General features: G+C 38.3%; 1 protein-coding gene across 11 annotated transcripts in view; it reads right to left on the bottom strand.

The window, feature by feature from the left end:
- Positions 1–22325, bottom strand: part of SLTM (SAFB like transcription modulator) — a 263545-nt gene that overhangs the window by 20435 nt on the left and 220785 nt on the right. For 3 of the 11 annotated variants that reach the window (XM_050796791.1, XM_050796801.1, XM_050796793.1), the window contains 5 exons: positions 17754–17818; positions 14282–14479; positions 13352–13399; positions 2368–2395; positions 569–1037 (listed from right to left, as the gene is read on the bottom strand). In XM_050796791.1, the coding sequence (XP_050652748.1) occupies positions 569–1037; positions 2368–2395; positions 13352–13399; positions 14282–14479; positions 17754–17818 (808 nt within the window). The remainder of the gene's footprint in view (positions 1–568; positions 1038–2367; positions 2396–13351; positions 13400–14281; positions 14480–17753; positions 17819–22325) is intronic. The other 8 variants (XM_050796794.1, XM_050796802.1, XM_050796795.1 and 5 more) reach the window with 7 other exon arrangements.

Genomic DNA, 22325 nt, shown 5'->3' on the forward strand with positions numbered 1-22325 from the left:
ACAAAACGAAACCCAAAATAGAACAGCTTGATATTCACTATATTTCAAACTAGTGCTATTCATACAGATTAACAATTCCAAAGGCCTAGATTAGGTTATTTGAACAAATGACTCCCTGAGGATTCTTGCACTGATTTTCCCCAAGATGCCTGAAGATCTAGATTTTCTGACAATTCTATTCAGTGGAAATATGGCCATCTTCTCCAGATTTCAGGACTGGGACTTGACTTCATTTTGTGTTCTTAGAACTGATAGTTGTTCATTAACCATCATCACAAGGATTTTAAAAAATAAAACACAAAAATTGTCAATTTGAAAAAAAAAAACAAAAAACAACAAAAAAACCAAATATATGCTGACATTCGACAATGCAATCAGTAGAACACACTGCATTATTATGAAGATCTTGAAAATTTTTAAAAGTAACTTATGACGGTCAAAAATATTATAGGCAGGATCATAAGACACTAATTACTGTACATGTTCTTGAAGCCACCCCCTTAATGTAGAGTGATCTTATTGAATGCTGGAATTCAGTATCGTAAAGAACTGACATAGAAAAACAAACCTCTTTGCTTGACCAGAGGCCCCAGTAGACGAGGGCCCTTTCTTCAAAGTATCCTTTTCTTTGTCTCCAGATTCTGCTTTCTTAGAACTTTCTCTGGCTTCCTTCTCGACAGGGTCACCCTTCACGCAGTCTTCCTTCTTACCATCTTTATGGTTCGCATTCATCTCATAATCCTTGCTTTCCTTCTCCGGGCTCTGTGCAATGGCGTCCTGCCCATCTTTTGGCTTACTTGCTTCAGAATCTGTAATTTTCACATTTTTACCTGTTTCTAGGAGGTCATCACCATCAAAATCCAGAGTGATGGCATCTTCAGCCTGGATTGTGACCGAGATGTTGTCATCCTCAGCTTCTTTCACAGTCGTATGAGCTTCCATCTCTTCATGAGCTGTGTGATCAGCCTCAGCTAGGCTCCCTTCTGAAGGAAGAGGTTTAGATACTTCTTGTGTACCATCACCAGAACCTGCTATATCTAAGAGGATTTAACAGGAATAAATATGGCAAAACAAGAAGTTTAAACAATTTCATATTCATAAGCTAGAATAGGACCTAGAAAATATAAAGCCAGTTATTAGCACTGATGGAAGGTTAGGAGGAAAAAAAAAAAAAAAACACAAGGGTATTAACTAACATAAACCATCCTTTACCCAGGATCACTTATTCTTCATGGAAAAAATGATCTCTACATACAAACACCAAACAACAACAGTGAGAAAATGGTTCCATCCTGAAGATACCAGCTCTTCATTTCTGGTTATAAGTTAATGGCATATGGAAGATTTTGTTCCTCCAAGGGACAGTGACAAAAGTGCAGATTGTTGTTCAATGCTCGAATTATCCTGGGATTGAACCCTAGTGACCTTCAGAACTCCCATGGTGACTTCTTGACAGGTCACAGTCTGAGGATATCAATCAGTCTTCACAGTATTTCAGGGCCCCATCTTTTTCACTCTTCAATGCTTGAGTAGTCCAGATTCGTATGGAAAACTGGTACAGAAGGCTCCAAAGATGCTCCTGCTCCGTAACGTTCAGGAAATTGGTTATTTCCAGTCTTCATCCTGTCCAGTCAGTCTGCAATTACCATTTTCAAAGATGTCTTGCATTCCCCCAAAACAGAAAGGCTTCGGGCATGTGACATTTTCAGTCAGTAGCTTTACTTCGTCATTGCTTCTAGGCTTTTTATTTGCCTTGCTTAACCCTGCTCCATGTCCTTTCTAGTCCAAAGTAGGATCCTTTGACTTCTGTCCAAGGACTCTTCCATAACCTCCTACTGACCACATGTATTACTACTGTTGCCCCTGTAATTGTATTGAATGAGACAGCTCGTCTAAACTAAAATTGTCAGATGACCGTATGGAAGTTTCTCTAAGCAGCAAACACAAAGTCAGTCTCCTGGTCATTCATCATATTTAGGACTAGTTGTAAAATTCACTGTGAGTTATGCACTCGGACTCCAATAAGCACACATGAGTTACTGCAGTGTCAGTCTTAAGAATTTAATCAACTTACCGTATACCAGAAGTTATTTTAAAAATAAAAATTGGATTAAATAAAAAATAGCATTGCTCACTACAGTAACTGATATGTACTATTAAGTTGGAATATATCTTTAGTGTTCAAAAGAAAATTAAAACCAATTGGAAAATAAAATCAAGATGCTAACTTAATTCACTAAATAGATAAATTTGAAAATAAACTAATTTCAAAAATAAGATTTCAAATAAGGAGTGCTTTATTTTCACATAATTTACTGTTTTTCTAAATTTTAGCAATTTTTAAACTCTATTCAGCATCAAACATACCTTTCTCATTTTCTTCTTCCTCACCATCCTGAAATTCAAAGAATAATCAAATGTAAAATGAATTCACATAAAACTAGATTTTAGTAATAGTACAAAATCAGCCAAGTGAAATTTGGTGGATAGCTTCATATTATTATGTAGGGATACCTAACACTAACAAATAAATAGGCTATTCCAATCAAAACCAGAGTCCATGTAGAGAGAGATGTGGCACAAGTCTGGGACATCTTAGAAAACAGGTATATCTATCAATGAGTAGATCAATAACAAACTGGATTAATTTTGGTATTCAAAACTAGTTTATATAATCCAATTCTTCCTCATATCAAAGAGCTGTCAATAAGAAGACTGACCTGATGATGTGTTTTATGTTACTCAGTTCACAGGTACTCCTAGCTAAGATATACTATTTAAAATAGTACCAGAAAGTATAACCTGTAGACGTAACTTTCAAGTGCTTGGATACACAGTAATGAACAAATCAAACAAATAACACTCCCCTTTAAGTATATCAGACATTAGAAGAACAGTTACTAAGTCAGTTTCAAATTATTCATTCTTTTAATGTGTTAAAAGTGAGTTCATATCAACCACTGCACTCCAGCCTGGGTGACAGTAAATCCCTGTCTCAAAAAAAGAGTTCATATTTGTCATACATATACTGATGGCCAAGCCAATTTTAAAATGGTATTTGTGCTATAGGGAATTAAAACAAGTAACACACACATTTTTAAAACATGATTTTAATTTTAAAATATTTGACAGCTTCACTAAAATTAAAATTGAGAATGTGCTAGCTTAAAAATAGAAGTGTCATAAAGGGGAGAAGCTTAATTTGCTCTACCAAGCAAATAATGCAAACATCACTGAAGTAATCAGAGCAACAGAGAACCAACATTTTCCCAAACATAAGACTATAAAGAATAAAGTGATATGCATTCTAATCTCAATAACTGAAAAAATTACATAATCATTTTACTTTTTAGAGACAAGTCTTGCTATTGATGCTCAGGTGCTCTCGAACTCCTGGCCTCAAGCTGATTCTCCCACCTTATCCTCCTGAGTAGCTGGGATTACAGGTGCAAACCACTACGCTTGGCTTAACAAATGTTTTGATTTTTTTTTTTTAAACAGCTTCTTACTCTGTCGTCCAGGCTAGAGTGTAGCAGCATGATCATAGCTCACTGCAGCCTCAAACCCTGGGCTCAAGTGATCCTCCTGCCACACAGCCTCCTGAGTAGCTGGGACTACAGACGTGTGCCACCATGCCCAGCGAATTTTTTTTTTTTAATTCTAAGTGGAGAAGAGGTCTTGCTATGTTGCCCAGGCTGGTCTGGAACTCCTGGACTCAAGCGTTCATTCCTCCTGCCTCAGCCTCCCAAAGTTCTAGGATTTACAGGTGCAAGCCACTGTGCCCTACCAAATGTTTTATTAACTTATTTTTTTTTTTTTTTGAGACTGAGTTTTGCTCTGTCCCCCACGCTGGAGTGCAGTGGCACGATCTTGGCTCACTGCAACCTCCGCCTCCTGGGTTCAAGCGATTCTCCTGCCTCAGCCTCCCAAGGAGCTAGGATTACAGGCACCCACCACCATGCCCAGCTAATTTTTATTATTATTATTTTTTTTTTTGAGACGGAGTCTCCCTCTATCAACCAGGCTGGAGTACAGTGGTGCAATCTTGGCTCACTGCAACCTCCACCTCCTGGGTTCAAGTGATTCTCCTGCCTCAGCCTCCCAAGTAGCTGGGACTACAGGCACGTGCCACTACGCCCAGTTAATTTTTTTTATTTTTAGTAGAGACGGGGTTTCACCATATTAGCCAGGACAGTCTTGATCTCCTGACCTCGTGATCCACCCGTCTCAGCCTCCCAAAGTGCTCGGATTACAGGCGTGAGCCACCGTACCCAGCCTAATTTTTATATTTTTAGTAGAGATGGGGTTTCACCATGTTGACCAGGCTAATCTCGAAATCCTGGCCTCAGGTGATCTGCCCGCCTCGGCCTCCCAAAGTGCTGGGATTATAGGTGTGAGCCAGCATGTCCAGCTTTTAATAACTTTTAAAAGAAAAACTAATCAGAAGTACACTGTTTAAAGTCAGGCGATGTGAAGCTTGTTGTGAAATTACCACATACAAAGCCTTAGAGCAGTGGTTCTCAAACTTCAGCATGCATCGGAATCCCCTGGAGGGCTTGTTAAAATAAAACACAGATTTTGATTCAGAAGGTCTGGAATGAGGCTTTAGAATGTGCATCTCTAACAAGGTTCCAGGTGAAATTAATGCTGTTGGTACAGAGAGAACACTAAGCATTGCTGCCTTTACAGAGTAACAACCTCTTAGTGAAAAAAGACTAAAAAAGTTGAAACATAAGTAGAACTTTAAACGGCTTATTTATAATACAATTTTAGATTCATATAAAAGCATGCACTTCTTAAAATGTCAACTATTTTACAGTGTGCTCAAAAGTATATTTGGATAATAATTTCTTTTTTCAAAATATTTCTTTCTTTTTTAAACTTGTGTGTGTGTGAGACTGTCTCACTCTGTCACCCAGGCTGAAGTGCAGTGGTGTGATCTCGGCTCCTGCAACCTCTGCCTCCCAGGCTCAAGTTGATCCTCCCGCCTCGGCCTCTCGAGTAGCTGGAACCACAGGTGTGTGCCACCACACCTGGCTAATTTTTTTGGTATTTTTTGGTAGAGACAGGGTTTCACCATCTTGCCCAGGCTGGTCTCGAACCCCTGAGCCCAGGTGCTCTACCTGCCTTGGCCCCTCAATGTGCTGGGATTACAGACATGAGCCACCACGCCTGGCCAACAATAATAATTTCTATGAATCATTTTATTAATAAATGATATTTGTACTAAGTTAAAGTGTGCCAATTAGGGAATGACCAATTATTTTACAACTAGGGTAACATGAAAGAAACTTAAAAATACTAAAAAGCTCGACCATAAGCTGAGAAGTAAAATAGTCCAGAACAAGTAAATCATCAACTCACAGCAATGTAACTTCTATCACTATCTAAGTCCATTATACTGTGCTCTAAGAATTCCTCTTCATTTTTTCTGAGACAGAGTCTCACTCCGTCAACCCAGGCTGGAGTGCAGTGGCGCGATCTCAGCTCTCTGCAAACCTCCACCTCCCGGGTTCCAGGGATTCTCATGCCTCAGCCTTCCCAGTATGCGCCACCACACCCGGCTAATTTTTTTGTTTGTTTTATTTTGTTGAGACTGAGTGTCACTCTGTCACCCAGGATGGGAGTGCAGTGGTACAATCTCGGTTCACTGCACCTCTGACTTCCTGGTTCAAGCGATTCTCCTGCCTCAGCCTCCCGAGTAGCTGGAATTACAGGTGCATACCATTATACCCAGCTAATTTTTGTATTTTTAGTAGAGGTGGGGTTTCACCTTGTTGTCCAAGATGGTCTTGATCTCCTGACCTCATGATCCACCTGCCTCGGCCTCCCAAAGTGCTGGGATTACAGGCATAAGCCACCGCGCCCAGCCAATTTTTGTATTTTTAGTAGAGACAGGATTTCACCATGTTGGCCAGGCTGGTCTTGAACTCCTGGCCTCAAAGGATCCTATCGCCTTAGCCTCCCAAAGTGCTGAGATTACAGGCAGGAGCCACTGCACCCAGCCTGTAAGAATGTCTTAATAAATTGTTTTACTAGAATATACTTTTAAGCATTATGTGTTCAATTTGCAGTATTTGGAAAGGAAAGAAAAACATTTTAACTTGGGTGGAATGGTAGAGACAGCAAGGGAAGAATGAGTTATGCTTGAATTATGGATAAATCTTTTTCTTTCAAACTGTCTTTGAGTTTAGTAATTTTTCTTGAAGCAATAAACTGAGACACCCTAGCGTGTATTTAAAGCAGACTAAATGAACTTAAAGAATGCAACACGTAGCTGGGCATAGTGGCTCACGCCTATAATCTCAGCACTTTAGGAGGCTGAGGCAGGAGGTTCACTTGAGGTCACGAGTTTGAGACCAGTCTGGGAAACCTAGTAAAACCCTGTCTCTATTTTAGAAAAATATATATTTAAAAAAAAATTTTTTTTTAAAGAATGCAGTTTGATTCTCCTTATCTACCTCAGATGCGAAGAGCACACCATTTCGAAGTTATTATTTTAGAGATGCAAAACTGAAAGGAAGCTTCAAGAAAAAAACATGTCCAAATTATTGGCTATTTTAAAAAGTAAAATTTTTAAAATACTATGATGTAAAAAAAAAATAATTTGTTCTATTGTAGTTCCTGTCAATTATAACGTTATTTCTAGTTGCTAAAGTAACTAGCAAGGTTTGTCTTACTTGCTGGAGAAGTTTTAGGTTTTTATCTTAATAATTCAGCATGTCTTCTGAAGGGTTTCATAATTTAAACAGAAATTTTATGACATATACTTAAATGCCGGTAGGGAAATGGCCTGACCCAACTTTTAGAAAACAAAACTGATTACAATGTGGGTGGAGCACAAAAACAACTTGGGTAAAGTAAAAAAGATGAACCACACGTAAATGCCTGTTGATTTTACTGCGCAGTATGTGCAGCAAGCATAGCACTAACCGTAAGTCCGAAGTAAGTCCAAAATACTTGCAATAAGGAAACAAACCAAGAAATATAATGGGAAATTTTCCCTGTCTAAATGGTATATATGCACAGACATGATATGCAACTATTTGAAAACAATTTCCCCCCATTGAAAACAGATTTTTTTTTCCAAATGAGGAAAAAAGCAAATAAGTAAATGTAAAACATTTATTTATTAAATGTAAAGCATATTTTAAAATTAACCACTCAAGTTTGTCTTAAAAAAATATTTAACATATGAAGAGGAAGCAAATGTCTACAAACTCATGTTGTTTATCTCACAGGGGGATCTGCAATCCTTAGTCAATGCTAAAAGACATAAAGTTCCTTTATTTTCATTTCGTCCTAGGAGCAGCAACGACTGCTAAGAGACAAAGACAAGCCTAGGACTTATTTTTCAGTGAACCAAGTATTTACTACACATTCAATTCTACTACTTCCCATAGGTTATCTTATGATATATGTACATGTATAGGCTAAGTAAGACCTCCTTTCCTCTAGCTTGACATGTAAACACTGTATTCGGACTGAACAAACCTTCACAATAACTTTAAACTACTACTTACCTATCTGGGAATATGCTAAATATCAAGGGAAGTACAAAATGCTTGGCACATAAGTACTCAAAAAATACCTGTTGAATAAATGTACTAAATAAATGCAGTGTAAGACTGCTGTTTTTAGCTGGAAAGACTGAACTAACTGCTTGATTTTCATGTATCTGAAGTGCTTAACTTTGGCACTATGTTAAGTACAATAGAACTCAGAAAACATTTGCTAGTGTGGAGTTTAGTGAAAAGAATATCAGAATAGGCACCATGACACCTAGGTATTTACCCTGTCGTTATCACTGAAACAGTTTTACTCTGTGGTATGTCATCTATCTGGATGAATTTACCTATAAAGTGGAGTTGACATGTAAACCATGTAAGATATATCAAGGATTGAGTAAGGTAATGAATATAAAAAGCTCTCTGTGAACAGTAAAGCACTACATATAAGAGAGAGATGAAAGAAAGCTTTGTGGAGATAGTGAATCTGGCTGTAAGAGGTATATAGATTTTCATATGACAAAAAAAGGTAAGATTTTTCAGGTTAGTGAAACATTAGGGGCAAGGGCAAATAGAAAAAGGAATACACATAATATTAAAGACTGAAGAGGTTCTTGAAACTAGAGGAAATTTTTAAGAATAAAAGCATATTAAAGCCAGGCATGATGACCCACACCTGTAATCTGAACACTTTGGGAGTCCAAGATGGGTGGATTGCTTGGGCTCAGGAGTTCGAGACCAGACTGGGCAACAAGGCAAACCCCCATCTCCACAAAAAATACAAAAGTCAGACGGGTGTGGTGGTGCACACCTGTAGTCCCAGCTACTGGGGAGACTGAGGTGGGGTGATAACTTGAGCCTGGGAGGTCAAGGCTGCAGTGAGGGGAGATTGCATCACCGCACTCCAGCCTGGGCGACAGAGCAAGACCCGGTCTCAAAAAAAAAAAAAAAAATTTAAAGCATTAGCAAACAAGATTTTAGAGAAAAAGCTCCAGAAATTTCTCAAGTAAGCAGTATGTTCAAGCTAGTAAAACAACACTACAAATGACCACTAATTGCACATATACTACATCAGAATCTATGATTAATCCCTGTATCAACTGAGTAAGAATTATAATATTCATTTTATAGACATATAAATTGACTAATAGAGAACCTGCCACAATCACAATATTGTAATTAACTAATAGAAGTAGAATCTGAACCAAAGTCCACCTAGTATAACTTCCTAGAGGCTAATGCCTAAAGATTTCAGCTTTAAGTCAAAGCCTGAGGACTGGCTCTTGAAATAGACAAATCCCTATATAAATATGCTGCACATATGTGTGTGTATATACATATATATATATAATTTCTTTTTCTTTTTCTTTTTTTTTTTTTGAGACAGAGTTTTCTCTGTTGCTCATGATGGAGTGCAGTGGCACAATCACAGGTCACTGCAGCCTCAACCTCCTGGGCTCAAGCAATCCTTCCACCTCAATCTACCTCCTGAGTAGCTAGGACCACAGGTGTGCGCCACCACACCCAGCTAACTTTTGTATTTTTTGTAGAGACGGGGGTTTGCCTTGTTTCCCAAGCTGGTCTCAAACTCTTGAGCCAAGTGATCAGCCTGACTAAGTCTCCCAAAGAACTGAGATTACAGGCATGAGCCACTGCATCCAGCCAGATTAAATTTTCTAATGTTTTTTTGAGATAAGGTCTTGCTCTATTGACCGGGTTGGAGTATAGTGGCATGATCTTGGCTCACTGCAGCCTTGACCTCCTGCAGTCAAGTGATCTTCCAGCCTCAGCCTCCTGAGTAGCTGGGACTACAGGCATGGACCACCACACCCAGCTATTTTAATTTTCTTTTTTTTTTTGTAGAGACAAAGTCTTACTATGTAGCCCAGGCTGGTCTTGAACTCCTGGCCTTAAGCAATCCTTCTATCTCAACCTTCCAAAGTGCTGTGATTACAGGCATGAGCCACCACAGCCCACCCAGAGTAAACTTTCAAAAGCAATACCTAAATACTGAAAATAAATGAAACAAATCAACCTAGATATGTATCAGTGGGTGATACAACCATACAGAATGGAAAGAACTTAAAACACGGTGATTTGTTCATCCCCAGAGGGAAACATCCTTGCGAAAAATATGTCTAAAAAAATCTTAAATTACTTTCAGTAACTGCATTGGTGGTAGTGTTGGTATAATCATTCTAAAGTTGTTGTATGTGTACCGTAAGATAAAGTAAATGGTTATCTTGGAAGTACCATATGAATTGAAGGTCTATTTTATCTTAAAAGTAAAAATAAGCAAAAACAAAGAAAACAACTCCAACATTTTCTCTAGCATTGTACATTGAAAAGACCTAGAAACAATGAACAACTCAGTAGCAGTGAACACCTCCACCACCTAGATTGTTGTCTTGAAATATCATTTACCACTATAAAGAAGAAATGCCTAATTATAGTTCTAGAGCAGGAAATGGCACATCTTTACATACCATCAAGCAAGGAATCAATCAAAGTCTACTAGGATCATGCTGAAAGGACTCAAGAGCCAACTTGATGAGGCTCTCACAACATGGAACAATGTAAGCATTAAGGATAATAACTGTGATGGACCAAAATACATTACATATATACAAATCCATGAGTTTGAAATGAATCTAAAGAGGAAAAAAGAAAAAATTAAGAACTGGCCACTGTCAGAGATGCCAGTGAATCAGCTCAATATTCTGAAAATTGGTAAATAAAAAGGAAAGAATCAAACATATATCCTGGCTTTCCTGTGTAAATGATACCACAGGGTAACCAAATAGTAAATAAGGGGAAGTTTCTCTTTCTAGAAACATTCCACCATATACAGAAGAAATGATAGAATTAGAATAGCATCCCTTTGCAACTCCTACTTGGGTATGAATCATCAATGATTGGTACCATCACAAAAAGACAACCAGATATTATGTGCATCCAAATAGAAGAACACAGTACTATACCTACGAGGCGGCTGTGTGTGTGCTGGGGTGGGGTGTTAACGCTGAATCTGAGAGCAAGCCTCTAGATGCTACAACCAACTTAACAATTTACAAAAAATACAATAAACAAAGGAACATGTTGACCACCACAGGAATGTAATCAGCAAAATCCAGGCCTTGGAAGCTCTACAGTGGCGACTGGCAAACTACATGAGATGCCTGTTTTTGCTAACCCTTGCTCCGTCGGATAAGCAAGTTGCTTTTTTCAACAAATAAAATAGTAAGAGGAAAACAGATGGAAGGGAAAACCTCCTAAAACACTTCAATCAATCACAACATACAGATCTTACTGGCATCTGGATTTAAACAAGACATAATGAAAAAAAAAAAAACCTATAGAAAAACTGAACATTTGAATCCTAACTGTATATTTCACAATATTAAAATTTTTATTTTAGGAGTGCTAATATAAAAAATAAGAATTCTCTTTTAGAGATACATACTGAAATTTTTCAAGGGAAATATGTTTGGATTTGTTTTGAAATAATGCAGAAGGGAGAAAGTAAACAGAAGCATAGAGGAAAATAAGACTGGACATTAACTGAAAACAGCTGAAGCTGGGTGATGGTTACACTATGAAGTATCCCTGAATGCACATAGTAATAGACTCAGTAAGCATGTTTAGATGCATTAGATCATATGGAACCTAGATACATTTATGTTTCTAGATGTTCCATGAGACATTATTTAGAAAGAGGAAAAAGGTCATTTTAAAGAAAACTTCTCTAAAAACGTAACCTCATCTTTGGATACAATATGGCGAATCTTGCTCCCCGATAAGAAATACATAACTGTTCTTCCTTCAGATATATTTCCATCCATTTAAAAAATGTTTGTAATGAAGTTTATTATTTAAGTGGGTATCCTTAGATATGATGCCTTCATACAACTCACACAGCGGACAACTATAGGAGTGATCCTTGACAGAAGCTAATATCCAGCTGCCAAATAATATAAAGACCTCAACTTCCCCTTTTTGCAAATCAGTAATCTAGAAAAGGTACTCTCTCGATTTAAGAGTTAATTTTCCTCATAGATTCTTTTTTTTTTTCAAGACAAGTCTCGGTCTGTTGCCCAGGCTGGAGTGCAGTGGCATGATCTCGGCTCACTGCAACCTCTGCCTCCCAGGTTCAAGCCATTCTCCTGCCTCAGCCTCCCAAGTAACTGGAACTACAGGTGTCCAACACCAGGCCTGGCTAATTTTTTGTATTTTTAGTAGAGACCGGGTTTCGCCATATTGGTCAGGCTGGTCTCGAACTCCTGACCTTGTGATCCACCTGCCTCGGCCTCCCAAAGTGCTGGGATTACAGGTATGAGCCACAGTGCCCAGCCCCTCATAGATTCTTTATCACCAGGAAATCAATGTACTTAGGGACAGCCTTACAGACTTTCACCATTCTAATATTTCCTTTCTGAATATTCCAAATGATCAGCAACATTTCTCCCAGAAATGCAATTTTTCTCCAAAATGCAACTTCTCCTCCACTACAACACACAGAGAGGCAATATATAGCCTCAGAAGCATCTGTGGCTCACTAGCATTTCAAAGGCAAGAGCACTGCAGGAAAGAAAGCATGCAGGGGCCATCAATAAGTAGTCCATGAATACAAGGCCCAAGTACTCTTCTAGGAAATACTACCCAGAGGAAATAACTGACCTGATGACTATTTTTTCTGAATCTAGTAAACAAAGGAACCCATATCTCTATTTGAAAGTACACCATTTAAAGAGGACACGATCCTCTCCTACTTGGATAACTGTGGTAATTCTAGAGCTAATACATGCCAATGGGCACTGACTCCCTTCGCCGGGGATGCGTGCATTTATTTATCAGATTAAAACCAACTCGGATCAAAACCACCAAACCCTCTCTGGTTTTTATAAGATTAAAAATTAAAATGAAATTAAGAGGACACAAAAACAAAGGGTTCTTTAGTTACAGATATGAGAAAAAGACAAAGGATAATTTTTTATGCAGAAATTGATCTGCAGATGTCTGCTTATAACATCTGTAAGTCACTTTAAAAAGTCCACTATGTGTATCACATTAGCAGCAACACGTTATTACACATTGAAGTGCAGTCATTTGCAATACACACACCCCCCAAGTAAATTTCTAGAAATTTTTAATCATTTTTAGACTATGCCTGTTACAGGAGTGTTAAATTAACAAAATTTTAAATAAAGCTTTGAAAAGGATATTAATACTTTTAAAAGACTTATTTTACATCAAGTGACAAGAAAAAAATCAAGAAGAATGTAGACTTCTCAAAAGACTAGTAACCAGAGTTAGGTTTTACAGAAAGGATGGACTTTTTTCTAAAATTCTGAAAATGATAGGAAACTCATAATAACTCCAATTATCTTTCTGGCAACAGAAATTTCAGCTGCCGATCTTTTTGTTTGTTTGTTTTTGTTTTTTTTTTGAGACAGAGTCTCACTCTGTTGCCCAGGCTGGAGTGCAGTGGTGCGATCTCGGCTCACTGCAAGCTCCGCCTCCCGGGTTCACGCCATTCTCCTGCTTCAGCCACCTGAGTAGCTGGGACTACAGGTGCCCACCACCACGCCCAGCTAATTTTTTGTATTTTTAGTAGAGACAGGGTTTCACTGTGTTAGCCAGGATGGTCTCGATCTCCTGACCACGTGATCCACCCGCCTCGGTCTTGCCAATAGTTTTAAGTACTTTGTGTATGTCACGTAAATAACTCAGTATTAAATTTAAGACAGTTACATGAATTAAAGAATTATGAAGTCAAAATAAGATTCCTTTTCCAAGCCCTTCCACCCACGATATCAAATTCATAGGACTAAATGTAAACTTACTTGGGCTGTTAGAAAGGTATCATCTTCACCTTCTTGAGCTTCAATTTCCTATGTAAAAGGGTATACAATAGCTTTGCTTTACAAAATATCTGGGTAACATGAGAATGCTTTTATGCTTATACCTGATTATCATTTGCCTTGTTTTCTGTATAATGTCTATGATACCATGGGTACTAAATCAATGCTTAATATTCAGACTATATTTTATGCCAAAAAAAAATTAGCCATGTCGCTAGAGAATTAGAAACATTTCTCTTGAGCCCCTCATTTATTAGGTAGGTAGAAGTGAAGTGTTTTAAGCATGAATACTAACAGCACTGACTCCTTAACCCACTGACTTTCTTAAAATGTACTAACATACTTCAAAGCAGGACAAATGGTCTATTTCAAAGAAAATATTTGGAAATATTATCTACTTTAAAATTAAACTTTCATAAGTAATTCCCCACCCTTGATATAACCAAAGAAATGTAAATTAAAGTAACCTTTTATACTTGCTAAGGTAGCAGAAAGGGGAAAAAACCCTACCACCAAGTAATGCTGGCAATGCCAGAATGAAATTGGTACATTCATTCATCTTGGAGTAGGGAAAAAGCCTTAAAACTTAAAATGTCCAAAATTAAAGGAGTATATTAGAATTGTAGAAAGCAGTCTAATAAATTATGGGAAAATTATGAAATTATATGTTATATGAAAATACAGAATATCAACTTAACTCTGTAACAACTATGTAAAAATATATATTATAAGAAATAAGCAAAAATTTAAAAGGTTGCCTAAGGTGGTAGGATTTTAGATGACTTATAAGTAGCTTTAGTAGCACATCTTTTAAAAATTCTGAGACTTCCAAATTGAACTAGAAAAAAGTACTTTTTATTATTTAAAACTTAATTTATCTGTGTCATGTTTTAAAAAAAACTGGCTAAAGACCTGACTTTCGATGTCCTCTTTTTCTATATCTTCTATTCCTTCTGCCTCTATTAATTCATGAGCTCTCTTGTTTTCTTCTGCAGAGAGTAACTCCTTGGAATGCACATTTTCTTCTTCATTTTCACCAAATTCTTCAGAGTCCTTTAGTTCATCATTTCCATCTTGCTCATGTGCCTCTTGATTCTCCAATTCACAGTCCTTTTAATGGTAAGAAAATTTGGTACAACTAGAGGCAAAGTAGCGTGGGCTATCCACCAAATGTTTTTGGTAATTTACACCTTTAAATGTGTCAAATTTGATCATATTTTAATATTCCCAAAGTTCAATCATTTTACCTTATATATTAACTGTGTCTTTAAAGATAGGTCTAATACCACGATCATCAAACACGAATCTGAGTTCTCAAATTTCTCACACTAAAATGCACACTAATTGAATTGCTACTAGAGATGCTCTAAATTCCAGTTATTTAATATTTACCAAGCCACCTTCTAGGAGCTGTCCAAAACATATGGCTTGATTTCTCCATGTGCCATATGTTGATTTAACTTCAAAGACTTTGGAAGTCTTATACATTAAAACAAAGTTTACTTCTAATAATAAAGAACACCCAACTGCTGCGTCAATGCCTGTTCTTGAAAAATATGCAAATAACTAATTGAAATGTATTTGTTTTGAAATCTACCACTGTGCCAAATGTCAATTAGGAAGGGTAACACAGGTTGGGATTGGGTCTGTTTGTCCTTCAAAGTTTATGGATATATGGTACTTCAGTGAAAACAAAATCAGCAATCTGCTCAATTTCCTCTGATTAAGCGCAGAGAAAGGGGTGAAAGCAATAAAGGTTCCTTCCTTTTTTCCTGTTCTTATGGTAAATCCAGCGGATTTAAGAAAAGGCTTCTGGGTTAAAAGGTAAAAGAGGCAGAGGCATGACTACTAATCATTCACAGCTAAATTGCGGTGAGGAAACTGAAATTTCTATCGAGAGGTGGGCATAGAAAAGAATATGATTGTTTTGGAATGTGGAGTGCTTGCAGAGCAGGGGATCTCTTGTTTGACCAAACGTACTACAGTATGAGTTGGGGAACGTGAGGGGTTGAAAATGGAGTACATGGCTGTATTATGGCAGAAGTATAGGTGCAAGAAAGATCAAGGGAAGTGACCAAGGAAACTTCACCTATTCTGAGGTGCCAACTTTGACCAATCTCCTCACCTATTCACAGAAGCAATTTCTATACAATTCTGGTATTTAGGCAATAGGTGATATTTACCAACCATTACTGTATAAATTCCAAAATTATCAACTGTGAGAGATGAGAAAAATACATTCACTTAATTTCTATCAAATATATCACGTTAATACTTCCAAAAATAAACTGAAGATATCTTTAAACAGAATTTTTAAAAAAGCTCCTAGGGCTGGGCGTGGTGGCTCATGCCGGTAATCCCAGCACTTTAGGAGGCCAAGACGGGTAGGCGGATCATGAAGTCAGGAGTTCGAGGCCAGCCTGGCCAACATGGTGAAATCCCGTCTCTACTAAAAATACAAAAATTAGCCGGGCCTGGTGGCGTACGCCTGTAATCCCAGCTACTCAGGAGGCTGAGGCAGGAGACTCTCTTGAACCAGGGAGGTGGAGGTTGCAGTGAGCCGAGATTGCACCACTGCACTCCAGCCTGGGCAACAGGGCGAGACTCCATCTCAAAAAAACAAAAACGAACAAACAAAAAGTTCCCTTGTTATTCTAGACGTTATGACCAGGTTTATTTAACAATAACACAAAGGCATCCTTTGTAGCACATATAAGAAACAGTACTATTATTCTTCTGAATAGACATATATATCTCCTTAGGACATTTCAAATGACTGTAACATTTTTATGAACTGAAGAGCTGAAAGAAACAAATTTGAAAAGTAGAAGATTTTTTACTGAGTCACAATGTTTTTACAGCTTATGGATAATGTTTGCTTAATCATACACTTACTGGTGAAGACAACTGGAGAAAAATAGGAAGAAAGGAACAAACCTGATGGAAGATATATAATAAGGGTAACAGAATACCAAAACTTAAAGGCTCAAACACAAGCTGATTACAGACATGCAATCATCAATTTTCATGGATCCCTGGGCAAATAGTTCCTAAAATTATCTGCTTTCAGGGTTAACTCCTCAACAAAACACCTTCTGGGGGTAGGGCTGTGTGTGTGTGTGTGTGTGTGTGTGTGTGTGTGTGTGTGTGTGTGTGTCTGTGTGTATGTGCAGTGTGGAGAGTGAAGAGAGCTAGGAGGCAGGAGAGATGGGTGTGTAAATGAACATGAGCTGACTCTATGGTAAAACACACAAACATCAAGAGACATGATGACAATATGGACTAGTTTTACCCAGGAAACAGATATATGGGGGCACAAATGTACATAATTCAAGAGATATAATTCATAATTCATGAAATAATTCCTGCAAATACCACAATACTTAAGAACAAATAAGCAGATCACTTTTCATTAAAATAATAATTAAAAAAAATTTTAAACCCTAACTACAATTATAAACAGCTTGTTCTATAGCTGTAGTATTTAGAACTGCCACAACCCCAATTAAAATTACATCCATAATTTTTCTGGCCAGCCAGTTTTGAAATACACTCATTTTTGGCCCCAAAAGGCCTCGCTTATTCATCTTTAAATGGCAAAACAAATTTCTTAATTTGATCTCTCTCTTTCTCTCTCTTTTTTTTTTTTTGAGACGGAGTCTTGCTCTGTTGCCCAGGCTGGAGTGCATTGGCACCATCTTGGCTCACTGCACCCTCCACCTCCTGGGTTCAAGCAATTCTCCTGCCTCAGCCTCTCAAGTAGTTGGGATTACAGGCACATGCCACCACACCTGGCTAATTTTTGTATTTTTAGTAGAGATGGCGTTTTACTATGTTGGCCAGGCTGGTCTTGAACTCCTGACCTCAAGTGATCCACCCGCCTAGACCTCCCAAAGTGCTGGGATTATAGGCGTGAGCCACGGCGCCTGGCCCTTAATTTGATCTTTATCAAGTAGTAACACCTCAGCAATTTTCTCAGTGTATTTTGAGGTCTACATTACTCTAAGTTCTGTAAATTATATACAAAAGCTAAATGCAATGGCAGATAAAAAATAAATTATCAATATCCTTCCCTGTGATATCTTGTCCAGGAACTAACATACATATCTATTATCTTGTAGCTATTTCCCTGGCCAGCTTTCTACCTAAAGGCCTGGAGAGATTATTATTTTTAGCTTTTGTATCTCATTTAATTAAAGTTATTTACTATATTTCTCAATTATGAGAGTTAATGAGATTGACAATATTATACATTGTCAGTATATAGGTCTTTATCTTTAACCTACATACTTCAGTGACCATTCTTCAATGCAATGCACAAAATTCGTGATGCAAAATACTAGGCTTAAAATAAACATCTTAACCTGAGTAATGAACACTTTACCTTGATAAAAGCATCATCTTCCACAGAAGCATCTCCACTCAACTCGTCTGCTTCATGTTTTTTACCTGTGAAAGAAGGAAGATGGGCTAACAACTGATATTTTATTACTTTAAGAACAAAAAATATTCAGAGTTTACCCTGCAATAGCACTCTCCACTCCCAAACTATCTAACAAAGCTAATGCCAACTGCTTATAAACCACCTGGTCAGAGCCGTCCCAAACAAAAAAAGCTTTCCTATGTCATGCTGTTTGAAATACACTGTGCACATAATCCTACACATGAACCCATCAGCTTAACTGATATGACATGTATGATGCATTTTTCTTTACACCAGTTGAATTTTCTATCCTCAATTATCTGAGAAGTTGTGATACCTTTCAATGGCATTCTACTGACTATATATACACAGACACCTGATAGCTAAGTACAAGATCTGTACCTCCCACAAAGCCTTTCCTATGTTCTTCTCTTCAACAAGCATTCTCTGAAATAAAAATTCTCACACTTTAATCTTCATCTTACAATCCATCAGGTGATTGATGACATATTGCCTTGTACTCTGTCTCTAGTATACCTTGCCTCTTCATAGAGATTAATTCCTTAAATACAGTGACTACTTTTATGCTAATTATTTATTTATCCAAAAGCCTAAATATAAAGAGTGCTGGCCACTTAACATAATAACTGATTTAAGGCATGCAGAAATTAAGGCAAAGTGAAAACTGTTAATAGCTTTCAGACAAACTACAGACCTTCTTTGCCCATCTTCAAAACTTCGCAAACTGGTAGTTAGAATTTTTTTTTTTTTTTAAGAATAATTATTTATTCTTGAGACAGAGTCTCACTCTGTTGCCTAGGCTGGAGTGCAATGGCACAATCTCGGCTCACTGTAACCTCCCCCTCCCGGGTTCAAGAGATTCTCCTACCTCAGCCTCCCAAGTAGCTGGAATTACAGGCACAAGGCACCATGCCTGGCTAATTTTTGTATTTTTAGTAGAGACAGATGGAGTTTCACCACGTTGGCCAGGCTGGTTTCGAACTCCTGACCTCAAGTGATCTGCCCGCCTCGGCCTCCCAAAGTGCTAGGATTTACAGGCATTAAGCCATTGCGCCCAGCTGGTAGTTGGAACTTTAAAAACGCTTTCCACATTTAAAAAAAAAAAAAAGTTTTCCACAGAGGCAATGCTAAAAGTTTATTATGTTTTCAGGCTAGTCCACAAAATCCTAGTTAAAAATCCTTGGTGTACTAGAAATGTCATTAAAGAACACATCTTCTGGAACTTTACTATTAAATTTTTTTTTTTCCCCATTTCTTTTGAAACATGAATGGATGTTCTTTCCTAGGGCCAATGAATGAACTTTTTTCCCTTTGCCTATAACCGGCACAGACAGTGCTACTACCTAGTTTAAGCTTCAGTAATCAGGGTAGAGGTTTAGCTGCTGGGATAAATATTTTAAAAGTTAGTATACCTGCATTTCCCTAGTCTCCTCGGTAGCTCCTATCTGTCATCTACTCCCAACTGTAAGTCATTTCCACGAATGAGTGGTAAAAGGGAAAATGCTATGCTAGTCCTTCCAAGTATGCAAAAAACAAGATTAGGAGTGGGGATTTTTCTTTTACTCAATTGGTAGCTGAAGGCTTGTGAGAACCAAATAAGAAATGAGGTGTGGCGCTTGGTGTTGTGCTAACTTCCTATTTACAATGTTGATGTTTGCATTTTGGGGAAAACAACTTTTTGGTTTAACTTTCTGGTTTACTGTTACCTTTGTAGATTAATGCTTTGCATATAAATTTATAATTACTGTCATCATTCTCTTTATCACTAAACTTAATTTGTAGATGAGAATTTCACATGAAAACAAGTCTATCTGATTACGTTGCCCTAAAGTCTAAAATTAGAAGTTATTAAAAGGGCAATCACTAAGAAAAGTCTGTTCATCTGAAAGTATTAATCTATTTAAGAAAGACAAAAAATTAAAGATGTTCTTTTCCTGAAAAAGAAAACTACTAATTTTTTTTTTTTTTTTTTGAGACAGAGTCTTGCTCTGTTGCCCAGGCTGGAGTGCAGTGGCACGATCTCAGCTCACTGCAACCTCTGCCTCCTGAGTTCAAGCGATTCTCCTGCCTCAGCCTCCCAAGTAGCTGGGACTACAGGCACATGCTACCACGCCCAGCTAATGTTTTATATTTTTAGTAGAGATGGGGTTTCACCGTGTTAGCCAAGATAGTCTCGATCTCCTGACCTTAGGTGATCCACCCACCTTGGCCTCCCAAAGTGCTGGGATAACAGGCGTGAGCCACCACACCCAGCTAATTAAATTCTTCTATTACATTTAGAGAAAGTTCCATAATACAAAAACCTTAAAGAGGCTACTTTTTGGGAGAAAAAAAGCTCTTTTAAAATATCAAATCCTGCTGGAAGCAGTGGCTTATGTCTGTAATCCCAGCACTTTGGGAGGCTGAGGTGGGAGAAGCGCTTGAGTCCATGAGTTGAGACCAGCCCAGGCAACACAGTGAGATCCCTATCTCTTCAAAAGAAGAAAAATTTTTTTTTAGACACAGCTGGGTGTAGTGGTGTATGCCGGTAGTCCCAGCTATTCAGGAGGCTGAGGTGGGAGGACTACTTGAACCCAGGAGGTGGCAGGATTGCTTGAACCCAGGAGGGCAAGGCTGCAGTGAGCTGTAATTATACCAACCACTGCACTCCAGCCTGGGCAAAAGAGCGAGACCCTGTCTCAGAAGCAAAATAAACCAAAACATCAAATCCTCTCCCATACCCACTCACCACCAAACAGCCTATAGAGGAGAACTTTTGGGGGAACTCCTTTAGATCATTTACAAATGCTATTTATTCCTTATAATCACAAACTGCCTTACAATTTGCAAAGCACTTAAAAAAAATTTCAGTTGATTTGTCCAGGCACCCTATGATGGTACATGGGTCCATTATCACAATTTTACAAAAGAGAAAATGAGCCTGAGAGGTTAAATACCTTGCCTAAAACTTGAAAATGGTGCTGTCAGAACTGAAGCCAGGATTTCTCACGACCGATCTTGAATTCCTGCCACTATATTTTATTATGACCTGTATAGAACACATTATTCTAATAAGGAGTGGTGAATTAATTCAATTTAATTATCTTTGAGGCCAGATGCAGTGGCTCATGCCCGTATACCCAACACTTTGGGAGGGTAGATCACTTGAAGCCTGGAGTTCGAGAGCAGCCTGACCAACTAGCAAAACCCCATCTCTACTACAAAATACAAATAAGTAGCTGGGCATGGTGGTGCATGCCTGTAATCCCAGTTACTTGGGAGGCTGAGGCACTGGGTTCAATCACTTGAACCGGGGAGGCGGAGGTTGCAGTAAGCTGAGATCGCCCTACTGCACTCATGCCTTAGAGACAGAGTGACACTGTCTTAAAAGTAAAATAAATAAATAAGGCCGGGCACAGCGGCTCATGCCTGTAATCTTAGCACTTTGGGAGGCTGAGGTAGGTGGATCACCTGAGGTAAGGAGTTTGAGACCAGCCTGGCCAACACAGTGAAACCCCATCTCTACTAAAAATATAAAATTAGCCGGACATGGTGGCACATGCCTGTAATCCCAGCTAATCGGGAGGCTGAGGCAGGAGAATCACCTGAACCCGGGAGGTGGAGGCTGCAGTGAGCCAAGATTGCAACACAGCACTCCAGCCTGGGCAACAGAACAAGACTCTGTGTCAAAATAAATAAATAAATAAATAAAAATGTTCTGAATGTTCTGGCTGGGCATGGTGGCTCACGCCTGTAATACCAACACTTTGGGAGGCAGAGGTGGGCAGATCACGTGAGGTCAGGAGTTCGAGACCAGCCTGGCCAACATGGTGAAACCTGTTCTCTACTAAAAACACAAAAATTAGCCAGGCGGGGTGATGGGCATCTGTAATCCCAGCTACTCGGGAGGCTGAGGCAGGAGAATCATTTGCACCCAGGAGGCAGAGGTTGCAGTGAGCCGAGACTGCACCAGTGCACTCCAGCCTGGGTGACAGAGCAAGACTCCATCTCAAAAAAATACAAAATAAAAAAATTTTTTAAATAAAGGTATTATATTTGAAATGGCAGTCCTCAGCATAATGACAAATTACATACTATGCACACTCTGTATCAAATTTCACTTCTTTTAGTAATAACAGGAAAATCAAATTACACTTCAGCAACAAAAACAGCAGTCATTACTACTGAAGTGGCATCTATGGTCCAGGTACTAGGATAAATTCTTCATATGCATTTATGTACTTGTATTTTAAAATTTTATCCTCACAACTACTCTGAAACAATTATGCCCCTTTTACAAAAGAGAAACTAACTCTGAAAAATTAGATTACAAAGCTAGTAAGTGGCAGTGCTTCAATTTAAACGCAGCCCAATTTCCATTCCTCAAAACCATTAGATCTTTGAGGAGCTACAATATGCCAGTTGTTTAAAATATTATCTCTGTTAGTGTAAACAGAAGCTCCAAAATCCACATGTATAAAATTTTACGTGAGACTTGCCCGATGACTATGACGCACGGGCAACAAGAGGCAG

This window comes from Macaca thibetana, chromosome 7, assembly GCF_024542745.1.
Source record: "Macaca thibetana thibetana isolate TM-01 chromosome 7, ASM2454274v1, whole genome shotgun sequence".
Classification (NCBI taxonomy): domain Eukaryota; kingdom Metazoa; phylum Chordata; class Mammalia; order Primates; family Cercopithecidae; genus Macaca; species Macaca thibetana.